Consider the following 15625-nt stretch of genomic DNA (forward strand, 5'->3'; position numbering starts at 1 on the left):
TATTTTAAACTCAATAAATAGAATTCTTTATAGTCTTTTAGCAGTTAAAAATAGCAGGCTCAAAAAGATGTGAACCTAATTCAAAAAAAAGATAGAAATAGATTAACTGAAAATATGTATTTTTAAATATACCTATTTGCTACCTTAAATGTCACAACTACTTTCTTCTAACTCTTCATGTAATCTACTTTTGTAAGATTTCTTTTTTCCAGAGGGAATTCAAAGAGGGTTTTTCTCTTTGTTGGAGAAAAATTGGGAGTTTAAAATGTATTCCAAGTTTAATCACCTAGTAACTGGATTTCTTTCTTACAAATAGGAGCTGCTGATAACCAGACAGAGCAATTTCTTAATGAAACATTGACCTACCAAAATGTTCAATACATGATAATTCCGAAGAATGTGTCCTGGAATGATGCAATGGCTGCATGCATAAATAACAAGATGCAGCTGGTTAGCATCACAGATCAGTTCCAGCAGGCTTTTCTTGCTGTTCAGGCTGCCCTTCGAAATTACCCACTGTGGATTGGACTCTTCAGCAGAGACGTGAGTTCTGTTTTCCCCTCAGCCCCTGGCTGAAGGTCATTTTTAGAGTTGTGTGAAATAGAACCTGGAATAAACAGTGCAATGAAATTAATTTCTTGGGTAACTGTTTTCACTTAGGGGTAGCCATCTGGAGGGTCTCTAGATTAATGTTCTAAATCTTTAGCTCTCCAAGCTGTGTAGTTTTTTTAACTCCAGTGGATGGATTGATGATGATGAGACAATTGGGTTTTAAAAGACTGTAGGAAGAAGAGATAAATTGTAGGGTGGCAGCAACATCGATCACTGAATCATCTTTGTCTCTTTTGTTAGTGAATGACTAATTAGTGTTGACATTTAATGTCATCATGACTTTGTTTACAGTACTACTCTATAAAGACAACCCAAAAAGGGAGAAACTAGAAGTGGCAAATAAAATCCAAAATGAATCATTGAACACTTCTGGAGATACATTTCTAAAACTTAACTTAGACTCCCTTGTTACTTAGTTATTTGCACCTGTGCTTTGAGTTAGAGGGGGATGTCTCTCAGATAGTTCAGTGGTTTGTTTTTTGTTTTCTTTTTTGGTCCATTTGTTTTGTATTTGGAAAACTCAATGCAAGAGGTGCTGCTTCATCTTTATTAGCCAGAGGACCTCTTGAAGATCTTTGTTGTGGATTGAAAGATTGCTCAACCGTTAATGCAATGGCTTGGGCTTGCTTGAAAGGTTTATCTTTTCTGTTAGGCACATAAGTCTTGAGATAATAGCAAGAAAAAAGTTATGATTTATTTGAGAAGTGCCTTACCTCTAAAGGTTAATGGTGCTTACTCTGCATCAGTGGTGTTATGATCTTCATGTGTCATTAATAGGCTACTGAGCATGCTAGGCAAAGTAGGGGGTGGAATAAAAGTTTGATTATGTACTTTGGGGAGAATATTTTTTAAATGAAACATGCACTTAATCTTACTGAAGCTGGGGACACTAGAACTCCCTTTGAATCTTTATCTCTAAGCAAAGATCAAATGATTAATTTTGCAGCATAAACTTGGGCATGTACTGGCTTCTCACTCTTGCAACACTTTTTTGGGGGGCAGAATTAAAGAGTCAGGTGAAAGGAAATTACAACGAAACTGGTCAGCAGAACTTGTTACTCCAGTGATGGAATCCTAGACACAAAAGAAAGATACAAGATAATTAAATTACAAAGCAGCAAGGGGATTTCCTGATGAAAACTTGTAAATGTAAGATTCCTAAAGGATGGTGTGCTGCTTGTTTGTGGTTTTTTCTTATTCCTCTTTCACCCTCCAGGGCAGAAACACATAAGATTTAATAAATCAGTTAAGTATTTCATAGATTACTTTCAGCAGAGTGTGTAGTAACTGAGTATGAGCCTTATTCTTGGCTGTTACCACTTTTCTATGACCAGGTAATTATCTCCACGATTGATGTGCAGGTGCAAACGATGCAGTTTGGACCTCTCATTGCCAGGCCTTCTCAATAATTTGCCATCCACTTCAGCTAATACATATTTTTCCAATTCTGGAAGTTAAAATAACAACGCATGTTATATTGTAAGCAGCAGATCAGATAGTGAGGGCAGTGGCAGACTTAACAGTTCTCACCAGAAATACTGCAAATATGCAGCCAGTGTGACTATATTATCATGCCATTTTCTGTACCAAATATTTTTTACTTGTACAATGCTAGGGTGGAAAACATTATGGCTGGCTGGACGGGAAGCATGTTAGTTTTAGTCGCTGGTCTGAAGATGATGAAGAAACAGGTGAAGAATGTGTGGTTTTGGATACTGATGGCTTCTGGAAAGCTGCTGACTGTTCCTCTGAAGATCGAGGTGCTATTTGCTACGCATCAGAAAGTATGTATCCTAGCCACTGTATTTGTAAAACCTGAGTTTGGGTTTATTATGAAGCATATTTGATAAATCTAGATTGTAACTTCAAAATGACAACTGTTTTAAAGCTCACGTCTCCTCGGGCAGGCTGAGTTGTATGCCAGGAAAAAAGAAACAAACTTCAAATAAGGGGGGCATGCACCTGTTGGTCTTAAGCCACACAAAACTTGCAAAATTTGGCATGAGTGCATTGGTCCAGACTGTACCCTTCACACTGGCAAATGATTCTACCTTTGCATTGTTTCTGCAAGATTGCTGCATACTACTCTACAACTACCTGAAGGGGGGTTGTAAACAGGCAGAGGTTGGTCTCTTCTCCCAGGCAGCCAGCACCAGAACAAGAGGACACAGTCTCAAGCTGCGCCAGGGGAAGTTCAGGCTGGAGGTCAGGAGGAAGTTTTACACAGAGAGAGTGATTGCCCATTGGAATGGACTGCCCGGGGAGGTGGTGGAGTCGCCGTCACTGGAGGTGTTCAGGAGGAGACTTGACAGGGTGCTTGGTTACATGGGTTAGTTGATTAGGTGGTGTTGGGTGATAGGTTGGACGCGATGATCTTGAAGGTCTCTTCCAACCTGGTTTATTCTATTCTATTCTAATCTCTCCCACTTGCATGTGGAAGAAGATTCAGCTGCCTCATAGGTTGTTTACATCTTAATCTTGGGACCTCCTGAAATATCTTTAGACATGGAAGTCTGTACAGGGAGGAGGTACATGACTGCATGGAGAATAAAGATAGCAGGTAGACAATGAGTTGAAAGGTGTAAATTAAAGTCACTTGCAGTTCACAAAACTCTTCTAAATTTATGCCTGTTATAGCAAGACAGGTAGGGAGATAGCAGGATGTCTCTTTTGGGGGACACACATGTAGGCATGGCCCTTTGCTGAAAAATGAAGAAGGTTTTTCTGAGAAACCATTACAGATTTTTACCTATGAAACCATTATATTTTTGTCTTCTCTCTCCCTCCCCTCCGTGAGGGGACACACTTAAGCCAGTGTCATACATACTGAGTCACAGTAAAGCGAATAGTTATACGGTAGTTATTGGTACACACTTAACACTTCTACATAGAGATTTTATTGTTATGCCTATATAACACAGTGATTGTGAAAAGTTGCAGCCATCTGCATTCTTCAATAATGCTTACTGCTGAATTTGTTACTTTTTAAAAGAAATCACCATCATGAGAAAACTGAAAGCAACAATGTATTACACGTTTAGAGGATGGTACTTCGTTTGTCTTGTATGTTTTCAAACGTTACCTGAAAGTGATTTGGGGTGTGTCCGGTTAAATGTTGTTATTAGTAAGTCATGTCGTGGTTGTCTTCTTTCCTTTCCTTAGAGAAGATTGAAAAAGAACAAGTTACACAAGTTAAATGCCCACATAAGATTAAAAATACACCGTGGATATCATTTAGAAACAATTGTTACACTTTCATGGTAACCAAAAATAGATGGAGAGAGCTGAAGTCTCAAGAAGCTCATCATATATGCAAGAAAATGAGTAAGTACTGTGTCATATTACAGGTATTTATGAACTTTTACCATCTTGAGGGAGAGGAGTTTTTGATCTGAGTCACTGTCTTACAATGACAGCAAAGTGAGTATTAAGAAAGGCTGTAGCATTTGGAGATGTGCATTAGTATTGCACTGCCCAACACTGTTTGCCCTTGCACTGTGATAAAAAGTGCCAGAGCATGGGTAGGAGAGTTTGAGAGAGAGAAATGGCTGGGAACCATTGCAAACATATCTCTGAAAAATTGGAAGGTTGTTGTTGGTTTATTTTTCTCTTTATAATTTGCAGATCTTAAATAGATTGGGCAACTGTTATCCCTTTAGCAACTTTCTGCCTTTACAGTCACATTTACTTCATGGGCTATTTCCCCCCCCTTGCAGTGTGGAACACTTAGGTGAACAAATTAAACCAAGAATAGTCCAATTCAGAAAAGCATGTGGGATTTTTCTGTCCATCCTGAACGAAGTATAAGCTTAGGAACAGCTTCCCTCTTTGTTAAACCATTGCTTAGGTCACTTCATACCATGCCTCTTTCCAGAAACCATTTTTATTTTTCATGTATTGATGTAAATTTGATCTTAATACTGTTTCTCTGCTAGGCAGTTCAAGAAAATCAGGAAAGATTGCTGATATTTTTATGTTCCAGGCAGGGAATTTTTATTACGTGCAACTTGAAGCATCAGTAGGACCTACAAATGTTTCTGAAGCTGGTATCTTTCCCTTATCCACAAAACCAGGGGAAGCACTGTTGATAAAACCTTTGAAAATTGTTTTTTCACTGTTCATTTAAATATGAGGGCCATAAAAGGCTAGCCTTTACACATTCTTGACCTGTCTGTAAGAATTAGTAACAATAATGGGGGTGGGGAAATATTTCTTTTATAACTGAAAAGAGAATTTCTAAGAAAGTAATTTAAGAACATTTTCAACAGACCCAGAAGCATTTGTTCTGAGTGTTCGAGATGAAGAAGAGAACAACTTTGTTACTGAGCAGCTTCATGCGTTCAGTGGCCTGGCTATGTGGGTCTGGCTGGGTGTGATTTATGATGACAATGGTAAGATTTAAAGTTTATTTTCATAATAAGTGGGTTGGAGACAAAGTTTACAGCATTAAGTGCACGTTCCTTGCATGTTTCACTGTAGAAATAGAATATCATTATACATTTGCATTCACTTTATAGTTCTTCTAGAAGAGAATAACCAGGCGGGCTTTCTGTTGGAGCGATAATTAGATCCAGGATGTTCTGTTTAGTCTAGATTTGATTTCCCTGAAAAGCAGCAAGGCTTAATGGATGAGTAATGGTAGCAAAACCGATTTATAGTAGCTCAAGTCTGTCACTGCTTTTTTCCCCAAAGTGAGTATCTGTAAATGTCACAAATATATTTAGAGTTAAATGGTATTTGTACACACAATGCCAGTGGTGTAACAAATATCAAATACTTTCCACAGATAAAGTTCTGAAGTGGTACGATGAAACTCATCTGACTTACAATAACTGGAGGCTGGGACGACCTAACATAAAGAAGAACAGTTTTTTTGCTGGTGTAAATCTTGATGGGTTTTGGGATATTTATAACTATTCTCAAAGCTGGCATGCTCATCACTATAATGTGTACAGTATTCTCGCCTGTAAAATCGAAAGGGGTAAGTAACAGAGAAGATTTAAGTGTAGTATTGGATGAGGGTCATAATTCCAGTTGCAGAATCACAGAATGGTAGGAGTTGGCAGGGACTTGTGAAGATTCTGTTCCAATCACCCCGCTAAAGCAGATTTCCTAGAACAAGTTGCTTAGGACCATGTTCAGGCAAATTGTGAGTATAGAGAAGGAGACTCCACAACCCAGAGGGGCAGTCTGTTCTAGTGCTCTATCACCCTGAAAGTAAAAAAAAACAATATAAATTTCCTCAGCTTCAGATGAAACTTCTTGTGTTCTAATTTGTGCCTGTTGCTGGACGCTAATGAAAAAGTCTTAATTCTGCAGTACCTGCTCTATAAGGCTTCAGTTTTCCTCCCAATGAAACAAGTGGCACAGCTGTCATGGGCTTCTGGGGTTACATGATCAGGCTGTGCATCACTGCTGTAATATTCTGATCAGGAGGCAGGTGTTTGCTGTACTCCTCCATCAACTGCTCAGTGTTCAAAGTAGCAAAAGGTGACTTAGTTGATGCAAGTGGCTTGTACTGAACACTTTAAGGCTTGAGATGCATTGATACAGATGGATTTTAATGCTTTCTGTATGTTCCTAGTAACACAAATTAAGTTCACAGAACCTCTCGTATTTGTATTCTCTCAAATAGGACCCCAACAGCCCAAGCTTCCATTGCCTGAGTCTATTCCACATGGAAACAGAACATACAGGATCCTTCAGAAAAAGTTGACCTGGTATGAGGCATTGAGAGAATGCAAACAAAATAAGAGTGATTTAGCAAGTGTACACAGCGAGTCACAACAGTTATTTCTAGAAGATCTTGTCAAGCAGGACGGCTATCCTCTATGGCTTGGGTTGTCAATTCATGATGTAAGTATATACTCTTGGTGGTGTCTGGAACAGATCTTGTAAATAATTTTGTGCACAGCATACAAAATATTTTCTGATGCTTTTTTCCAATTTCTTGGAATCTATTCCACATAATACATTACCTACTTTTTCAGCCCTGTGTAATGTATGCTACAGTATATTACATTGTAGTGTATGTACCCACATGAAGGTATTTTTTCAAATCCTTGGCATTTTAAAATAATTCCTTGCAGCACAGGGAAGTACAGTTTGCAGCACTACCTCTTAGAGGTTCAGATTTATGGCCTCTAGAATCAGAGTCCATTAGCAAATAGTTAGACAAAGCTGTATGGAACCTGTTTAGTGCAGGTCAGGACTGGCTCTCCAGGGCAGTTCAGGAACTGGCTTTCCAGCAAAAATTGTGTCCCTTCTCCCACGAGGCAAAGCAAGAGGCAGATGGCAATCTTCCTCCACCTCTGTCTGCTGAACCTTGGAGCCAAAAGCTTGTGGCCCCAACCCTGCTCCCTGCACAAATTGCCAGACCTGGTCACAGGAGTTGGCGGGAAGACACCTCTACAGAGGTGTGTGGTTTCTCTGTATACCCTTGCTACCTCTGCCTGTTCATTGGTCTGAATGTGTCCCTCCACTTCCCACAACTGACTTGTCATTGTTGTGGGTTTCCAGCAGTAGGAGCTAGCACCACAAACCATTCCTGATCTGCCCAGCTTTACTTGCTGAGGCTATCTCAACTGTTTAGCAGTTTGCAACATACCTAGCAATGTTCACAGAAAGGTAGGCACATTGCTCAAAGGCAACAGCAGGAGGAAATTAAGTCAAATGTTCCCTATAGAATGAAACAAGGCAGATTGCAGGCTTAAATTTCTGAATATAGTGCACTTCGTCAGCTCCCACAAATAATCAGGAATTAATGTTAATTGATTGGAAAATGCAAACTGTGTTGTACATTTATTTAGTATGGATTTAGGAAACGAGGCCACCTGCACTTTATCACTCCAGAAGGGATGAATATTTCTACATGACTTAGTAATGATTGACAAGGTTTAAACCACAGCATACGTTTGTGGTTTAAAAGTTGTGGGTTTTTTCTTTAATTAGGGAAGTAAAGCTAATTTTGAATGGTCAGATGGAAGTGATTTTGACTACTATCCTTGGGAACTGGAAAATTCAAATACTACTGAGAATTGTGTTCTGCTGGATACTAAAGGATCTTGGAACCGTACAAAGTGTACAAATGTTGCTGAAGGTGCCATTTGCTATAGCCCTCCAAACAGTAAGTGTTGTTTTTGATATTTTGTGTAGTTGTCTCAGGCATTCTATCTTTACATGTTGTATTTAGAACTAGAAATGAAGGCTGAAATACACACAATTCCCTCTTTAAGAGGAGTTGTCTGTCAGGAATGATGAAACACCTCTAAATACTTTGTGGACATTCATTCTCCCCTAAGTGGGGAACAGCTAAACCAAACCTGGTCGCTTTTCAGTTGCCTGTGATATTCATATCAAACTTCATGTATCTTTTCTGAGTCAAAATCCTTATCAGTCACACACAATAAATTTCAACCCCCCCTTAAAAGGCTAGAAGAAATGGTCCCCAAGCCTTTGGGACTGGTCTTGTGCTCATTTTCAGATGAATTTTTCTATAACAGGTGAAGAAGGAACATAACATAATTAAATCATGGTTGTTGGTACAAGTAGTCCTTGTTACTTACTTAACTCTCCTGTTACTCCAGAGACTGTGCACAAATTCTTGTAGCAGAAATCATGTCATTTTCTTGTCTTTGCAGAAAGACAATTCCAGCCAAAGGAAGCAAGCAGAGCCCCAGGATGCCCACAGATCAGTGACACCCTGCCATGGATACAGTACAAGGATCACTGCTACGCATTTGACATGGCGTTCTATAATTTTTCAGTGTATAGCGTGGAAGATGCTAAGAAAGTCTGCCAGAAACTGAGTATGTTCACAACTTGTGATGTGATAAAGAGACTAATTAGTTCACTACTCGAAAAGAAATAAAACCCCACAAGCAAAAAAAAACCCAAACCTACACTGGGTAATAGTTCAGCTTTTCAGTTCTTCTGGTTCCTTTTAGGAAAAGTAATGGCAAGCTTTGTCTTTGAATGTCTGTTAAAGGTTCTTGATAAAAAAGCCTGCAGTGTGCTGACAGACTGGAACAGAGCTTTGCAGTAAAATGCAGATAGCCATTGATAGAGAATTTGGAAATTTAAGGCTTACAGTTTGGAGGAAACCATTGCATTTTCATACCATTAACTATTTAAAACAAAGTTAGTGCTGTTAGTAGTGTTTTCTTATTATATCCCTGCTATAGCTGCTTGCTATTACAGAGCCTGCTAACTTACCAAATGATTCAAAACAGGAATGTTGTAAATATTAAGGCACATAATATCACTAAAAAACTTAAAAGACTTTCACTCTTCTTTGATAAACTGTGGGGAATTGGATTATAGAAGATGATACTAAGCAGTCTCATGTGCAGAGTTTTTAATCACGTTCTTAGCCTGGAAGCTACTAACTGTCATAACTTTCTTTTACTGAATTACCTTTTGATGAAAGTAATATTGATGTAGGATAAAAAAAAAAGGTTCAGGTAGTCCTAGTCCTGGATGCAGTTCAATATTGAGTTCTACATGGCCTGGCAGTTCAAAGAGAAAGCAGTCTTTCTCTAAATTAAGCTTCTGGCTTATATTTGCATATACCTGTAAAGAAGGGGTACATTCTGTGGCTGCAGAATAACCTTTCCTCCCTCTTACTCCTTAATTGCTGTAACACAGTATGTAAAAACCTGAATCAGAAATTAACTTGACTCCACAAAATGCTGAGCTTTTCTTATGCTAGTATTTTTGAAAAGGGTTTATTTCTTGGACAAATCTAATGATTCTAAGTGTGGCATATCTTTTGATATCTTCCATGTGTGTAGGCTGGGGATGCAGTAAGTTTACTCCCATTTTATTTTGTATGGCCTGCTTGAACAACCAGTCACCTGCAGCCTCTTGTATGACATGCAGTATTGTAGGGAATAAGAGGTTTATATTCAGCAGATTACCTCCAGCTAATCTTACAAGTCCAGATCAGCAAATCTTTTTACATAGTAATTGTTCCCACAGAAAACTCATGTACAAGCTCTGAAGCTGCAATTCTGACTGGTTTTTCTCTTCCCCTTAGATCCTTCAGCAGTCCTGCTGACTATAATGGATGCTGAAGAAAATGCATTTGTGAGCACACACATAAAGGAAAATGATCTCATCACCAAGAATGTATGGCTTGGCCTGGCTCAGAGCTCTAAGGGTAAGAAGTACCGACCCTGTGTGAGTGTTTCTGTGTGGTAAATAAAATGCATAAATCCTCAAAAAAGAAAACAGTTTGTAGTGCTGATAGCCTGCAGTAACTTCTGGCTGAGGTTCAGGTCCCTTCTTCAGTGTTAAGAAAGCACTCTGGACTTCACTGGAGCTTAAGGAATCACTGAAGTTAATTTTCCCCAGCACTATCATTGCTGCCTGATGGTTAAGTTGCAAATGCATCAAATGCTAATGATATGGCCAAGAGGTGCCGGGTTCTGCACATTGGCCACAACAACCCCAGGCAGTGCTACAGGCTGGGGTCAGAGTGGCTGGAGAGCGGCCAGGCAGAGAGGGACCTGGAGGTACTGATCGATGGTAGGCTGAACATGAGCCTGCAGTGTGCCCAGGCAGCCAAGAGGGCCAATGGCATCCTGGCCTGCATCAGGAACAGTGTGGCCAGCAGAAGCAGGGAGGTCATTCTGCCCCTGTACACTGCACTGGTTAGGCCACGCCTCAAGTCCTGTGTCCAGTTCTGGGCCCCTCAGTTTAGGAAGGATGTTGACTTGCTGGAACATGTCCAGAGAAGGGCAACAAAGTTGGTGAGGGGCTTGGAGCACAAGCCCTATGAGGAGAGGCTGAGGGAGCTGGGGTTGCTTAGCCTGGAGAAGAGGAGACTCAGGGGTGACCTTCTTGCTCTCTACAACTACCTGAAGGGAGGTTGTAGACAGGCAGATGTTGGTCTCTTCTCCCAGGCAACCAGCACCAGAACAAGAGGATACAGTCTCAAGCTGCACCAGGGGAGGTTTAGGCTAGATGTTAGGAAGAAGTTCTATACAGAAAGAATGATTGCCCATTGGAATGGGCTGCCTGGGGAGGTGGTGGAGTCACCGTCATTGGAGGTGTTCAGGAGGAGACTTGATAGGGTGCTTGGTGCCATGGTTTAGTTGTTTAGGTGGGTTGGATTGGTTGATGGGTTGGACATGATGATCTTGAAGGTCTCTTCCAACCTGGTTTATTCTATCTATCTAAAAGTGATGTGTTCATATTTATTGCTTTTAATATATGGGACAGGTTCACCCCTCTTTGTTTTAGCAGTGTAAAAAGTCACTAGATTGTGAATGTGTAGCACTACAGCATGTTTTGGGGGTCTAAACTAAGCATTTTTTTCCCCCCAGCAGATCAGTCCCTGAATTGGCTTGATGGCTCATCAGTTAATTATGTCAACTGGGAAAACAAAACTGCAGAAGTCAATGAGAAATGCAGCGTTATCCTGTCCACAACTGGCACGTGGTCCAAAGTTGACTGCAGTCATAGTCAAAGCAGAGTGGTTTGTAAAGCTCCTATAGGTATGGAAGCACTGATTTTAGCAGAGCCTTAATTTTGTAGTGACTATATCCAGGATTTTCTTTTTTTGGTGGGGAATGTCTGTTGAAATAATCAAAGTGCAATTCACAAAACAACCTATCAAGTACTTCTGCCTAAGCAGGAGCCTTCTGTTGCTGTTTTGCCATAAAATTGCATTCAGTGTATTCTCTAGGAATTTACTTCTCCTGCCTCCCACTATCTACTTAAAGGGTAAGGGAGAGAACTGAAACGTCCGCTTAGAACATAGATTAGTTGGTATCACTTCTTACTTACCACAGGGTCTCTCTCATGGGTGAGTCTGTAGGTGAGAACAGAAAGACTTCTGCTTGCAAGAGATGCTCAGTTAGCAGGTACTGTAGCCTGTGTTTTCAGTTTTGAGGAGGTTTCTGAAAATGGTGCTCTGTAGCTCCAGGAAAAGACTCAGGCCTCATGTTACTGTCTCATACTCTGCTCTGTACAGGAAAGCAAGCAGTTAACTGAGCATTAAGCAAGTAAGTTCCTGAGCAGCAGTGAATTCTTTCTGTTTTTCTGTATGTTTTCACTTAAGTGGAAAGGCAGGAGTAGATACAAATTTCTGCTGCTATGGAAGACCTCAGGAGTATCTTTGCAGTCCAAGGGATGCATAATTCCAAAGAAGTCCAGAATCTCACTAAATTTCTGAACTACCCAGACCTTGAAATGCGTGCAGCATTTACTAGTATGTTGTTTTGACCTCCAGAGGTCCCTTCCAGCCTAAACATGGTTAAGAAATTAACAATAGAATGCTCAAGAATAAACCAATAAGTACTGTTTCATAAGGGGACCTGAATTCCCATGTGATGAAGACTTAGAGATACGGTGAAACAGTTTGCCTTAACTAAATGCATACAGTATTAGTGTGTAGCTACCTAAGCATCAAACAAAATATTCTCACCCAAACTCTAGAATAACTGTTTGTGTTTTGTTTTGTTACAGGTTCTAATCATACTGGGGTGGCTGTAGCATTTGCCCTACTGATTATCTTAGTCTTTGTTGTTGGATTAGTGTGGTATCTCTACAAAAAGCAGCATCTTCACTGGAGTGCCTTTTCTTCAGTACGCTACCAAAGAGGGATGAACGACGATGAAACAGATGATATGTTCACTAAAGACAGCTATTGAGGAACTGTTTCTTCTGGGCAATTTAGCATGAACTTCACTGTGTGAAGCCATAAGGACTGGACTATGTGATGTTTTATTACTTCTTTTTGGAAAAGTAATAAGAAGGCTATTAATGGGGGGCTAAATTTTGGTCTTTTATAGAAGTGCAATTTTTACTCAAGTCCACAGTAATTACTTACATTTGACCTCAGCCAGTTATAAGGTGCAAGGTTTCTAGAGTTCTATATTTTTAAACTTAACAATAGTTTCTCTCTTTACCAGAAGGAGGTTTTTGATGAAATAATGAATGCCAACATTACTTCATGCAACGTCACCTTAATGAATGCACTTAAAATTGCTACATGAATTCTGCAACTTTGTACAGTTATCCATTGATAACATCAAGCCAAATGATTTGCCATTTTGATATGCTGTTAAGGGTTTTGCTGCTAAAGTTAGGTTACCCTGTAGAAGCAACTGTTGTAATAAGCAGTTGTAAATTTTGGTACAGCAGGGGTGAAGGGAGTTACCAGACAATTAAGGATTCATTCTCATCCATGTAGAAGGACATACTGTGATTTTATTTTTTCCTCCCTCCCAAAGACACACAAACCCTGCCCCCTCTGTTGTAGAATCTCTTAGATTGTCTGCTTTTAATAAAGAGTCATGGGAAATACCTTCCACTAAAGCCATAGAGTCTGGGAGTAAATTAAATAAACAGATTATTTGAAGCCTGAGGCTGTGGCAAGCTGATAGATCACTACTCTTATCGCCCTGAAGGTGATAGTGAGGCTAACAAAAATACCCATTAAGGGCTAACTGCAAACACAAGCAGAAGCCAAGATACAACGAAAGTCTTCACCCTCTAAAAGCGAAGGCACGATTGATATGTTTTATCCTGTGACATAACTGCTCTTAAACTAAGTGGTTCAGTTTCTTTTAACAGCTCCCTTCACAAAGTTTGGAATACACAAGTATCAGAAATATTTACAGTGAAAATCAGCATCTGAACCTAAGCATTAATTAAATAAGAGTAAAAAAAAACTGCACTGGGAGTAGTATTTAGAGAAAGACACACCACATTCTCTTTTACATCTTCAGACTACTCTAAAATTAGACTTGAAGGCTTTTCTTTTGGATCAAAACACCAAAAATACCTACTCCAAGGACAAGTATGTTGAAGTGGCAGTGTTCCTTATTCTGTAATGAGATCCTCCTGACATTTACTTCCCTTAATGTTCTTATTTATTAGAAGATAAATAATGTCCAACTAACTTTAGAGGTGAAGTATGTCATCTTTCCAAGCAACAAGATAAAGATATATCTAAGAGAGTGAGAAAGGATGTATGGTAAATAAACTTCTGTACATAAATGCTAAAAATACTTGAGTATTTTACATACAACTTAAACTTGATTTTTATACATGCTGTGTCACTGTGGCCTGTTCCACACACTCCAAAGAAAGCTATAAAGGGAGAAAAGACAGACAGAACTGTGTGTTTTAATCACTCTAATGATTTGATCAATTAATGCTTTGAAAAAAGTCTTGAGGCTTTTTTAATGCACAATACAAAAAGCAGGCACATTTATGCAGGAAGCTGTGTAAAGGACTGGATCCCTTGCCTGCGTAATGGAGGTAGGATACAATAAATAGGAATACCTTTGGTCTGACATGCTGAGAAAAGTACTACTGATTTCTCTGAAGCCATGGTGTGTGGTCGTGATGTTCAACTGCCTTTTCCCCCTGCAGTTTACGTATGTTGGCAGCACTTTTCTGTTCCTGTTTGCACTATTTTGATAAGCAAGTGTTTATCATTTGTATTGAGAGCTTTAGAGCCTGTTAAAACAGCAGCCTGAAGGGACACAGTGAAGGAACCATTGTGTTAGTTTGCTGATCAAATAAGTAAGCACTTTGTTGTTTATTTGGTACTTTGGGCACAATTGTGAACATTTTCTTTCTTCTTGAGGAAACTTGTGGAAATAGTAGTTCAGATGATATTGACTATGTAATGGAAATATCCCTCTCTCAGGCTTACCCTGACATGAGAAGTGTTTGAAACAAAGCCTGGTTCCTTTCATCTTCTGGTTTAGTTTATATGCATAAGTGCTTTGCCAAATGACTTCTGACTTCATGGACTAAAAGTGTTGGTTATTGCCCTTTTCTAACAGCAGTGGTAAACGGCAACAATGACTTGCCCTTTCTCATGTTTTGAGATACACTAGTTTTATAGATGTTTATACTTCAGGCATTTTTAGGTGTGAATCAGAAATGGAAAATGGAAATTAGTAGTAAAATCCTAATTCTCCAACAGACATGAACTGTATGCTGTTTATTATTAAAAAAATAATTGTATAATTTATTCTTATGAACGATGTAAATAATTTTGTAAGGCCCCATTTCTTATGTTTGTCTCATCATACCCAAGTTGTCTAATCACTGGGAATTCTTATTTGAGTAAGCACAACTGCCTTAGTGCAGGTGAATAACCCATTTTATTTGATATACACAAATTATTTAGCAGTATTGCTACAGAAAGAATAAAGTTAAGTAAAACAGTAAACCGCTTACACTGGTTTTATTTCTGTGGATACAGCTATCAGAGCTAAGGCTGATAAGGCTCCTGCAGCTCATTAATCCCTGGGTAAAAAAACAAAGGCACATAGCACAGGAACTGTGACCACAATTAAAGCAGATAATTATCTATTACCATGATGAGAAAACTTGAGAGGCACTAAAAATCTGTGATGTGTTTAAAAGAATGCCATTTGAAAGCATTTTGATGGAACATGGTTACACCTCGCTTCTATCAAACTGCATCAGGGCTTACAGAGAAAGGAAACAGATTGTGCATTGTTTTAATCAAGTAGTAGTTCATTAGTGCCTCATGGCCCAGATTAAGTTCTAAGAGCTCCCAGCACAGCTCCTAAAGCATGGGCAAGGTTAAATTACTTCCAGCCATGTAACATTTGCAATTAAAGCATGAGATGAGTTCATTTTAAGTGTCACCTGAACTCTGAATTCTAGACCTCCTAATTCTGTGACTGCTGGTCAAAGGGCAGTGTTACTTTTAGCTACAGTAATGGCTTGCTGGGATAAAGACCCTATTGTGCAGGATGGTGAACAAGGTTATCTGCTTCAAAAACATTAATCCAAAACCTAAAGATGATGAGCAGAGAAAGAGAAGCACATAAATGAAGTAATTTTCACAGGTCCCAGAGCAATGGAGGTGAGAAGACATCCTGGAAATCCATCTCAGATTGCTGGACTATGACACTTCTAAACAAAAACTGCAGAGCTTCAGGTAAATGCAGAAAGGAGTTTGTACACTTAGAGCTTGCTGTGCGATTCTCTCTTTGGTCTCCCTCTTTTTGGGGCA

At 39.4% G+C, this 15625-nt stretch overlaps 1 protein-coding gene across 2 annotated transcripts in view; it reads left to right on the plus strand.

Moving 5' to 3' along the window:
• The window catches only part of LY75 (lymphocyte antigen 75), a 50579-nt gene extending 35777 nt beyond the window's left edge, over positions 1 to 14802 (plus strand). Inside the window, exons 25-35 of one of the 2 annotated variants that reach the window (XM_068138782.1) lie at positions 317 to 543; positions 2228 to 2396; positions 3775 to 3936; positions 4881 to 5003; positions 5399 to 5593; positions 6248 to 6468; positions 7564 to 7738; positions 8253 to 8420; positions 9650 to 9772; positions 10944 to 11111; positions 12085 to 14802. In XM_068138782.1, the coding sequence (XP_067994883.1) occupies positions 317 to 543; positions 2228 to 2396; positions 3775 to 3936; positions 4881 to 5003; positions 5399 to 5593; positions 6248 to 6468; positions 7564 to 7738; positions 8253 to 8420; positions 9650 to 9772; positions 10944 to 11111; positions 12085 to 12269 (1916 nt within the window). In that variant the 3' untranslated portion in view covers positions 12270 to 14802. Of the gene's footprint in view, positions 1 to 316; positions 544 to 2227; positions 2397 to 3774; positions 3937 to 4880; positions 5004 to 5398; positions 5594 to 6247; positions 6469 to 7563; positions 7739 to 8252; positions 8421 to 9649; positions 9773 to 10940; positions 11112 to 12084 lie in introns of both variants that reach the window. The other variant, XM_068138781.1, reaches the window with a different exon arrangement.
• The last annotated feature ends 823 nt before the right edge of the window (positions 14803 to 15625 follow it).

Source organism: Melanerpes formicivorus, unplaced genomic scaffold, assembly GCF_026170545.1.
Source record: "Melanerpes formicivorus ecotype bairdi unplaced genomic scaffold, bMelFor1.0.p_v2 SCAF_5, whole genome shotgun sequence".
NCBI classification, from domain to species: domain Eukaryota; kingdom Metazoa; phylum Chordata; class Aves; order Piciformes; family Picidae; genus Melanerpes; species Melanerpes formicivorus.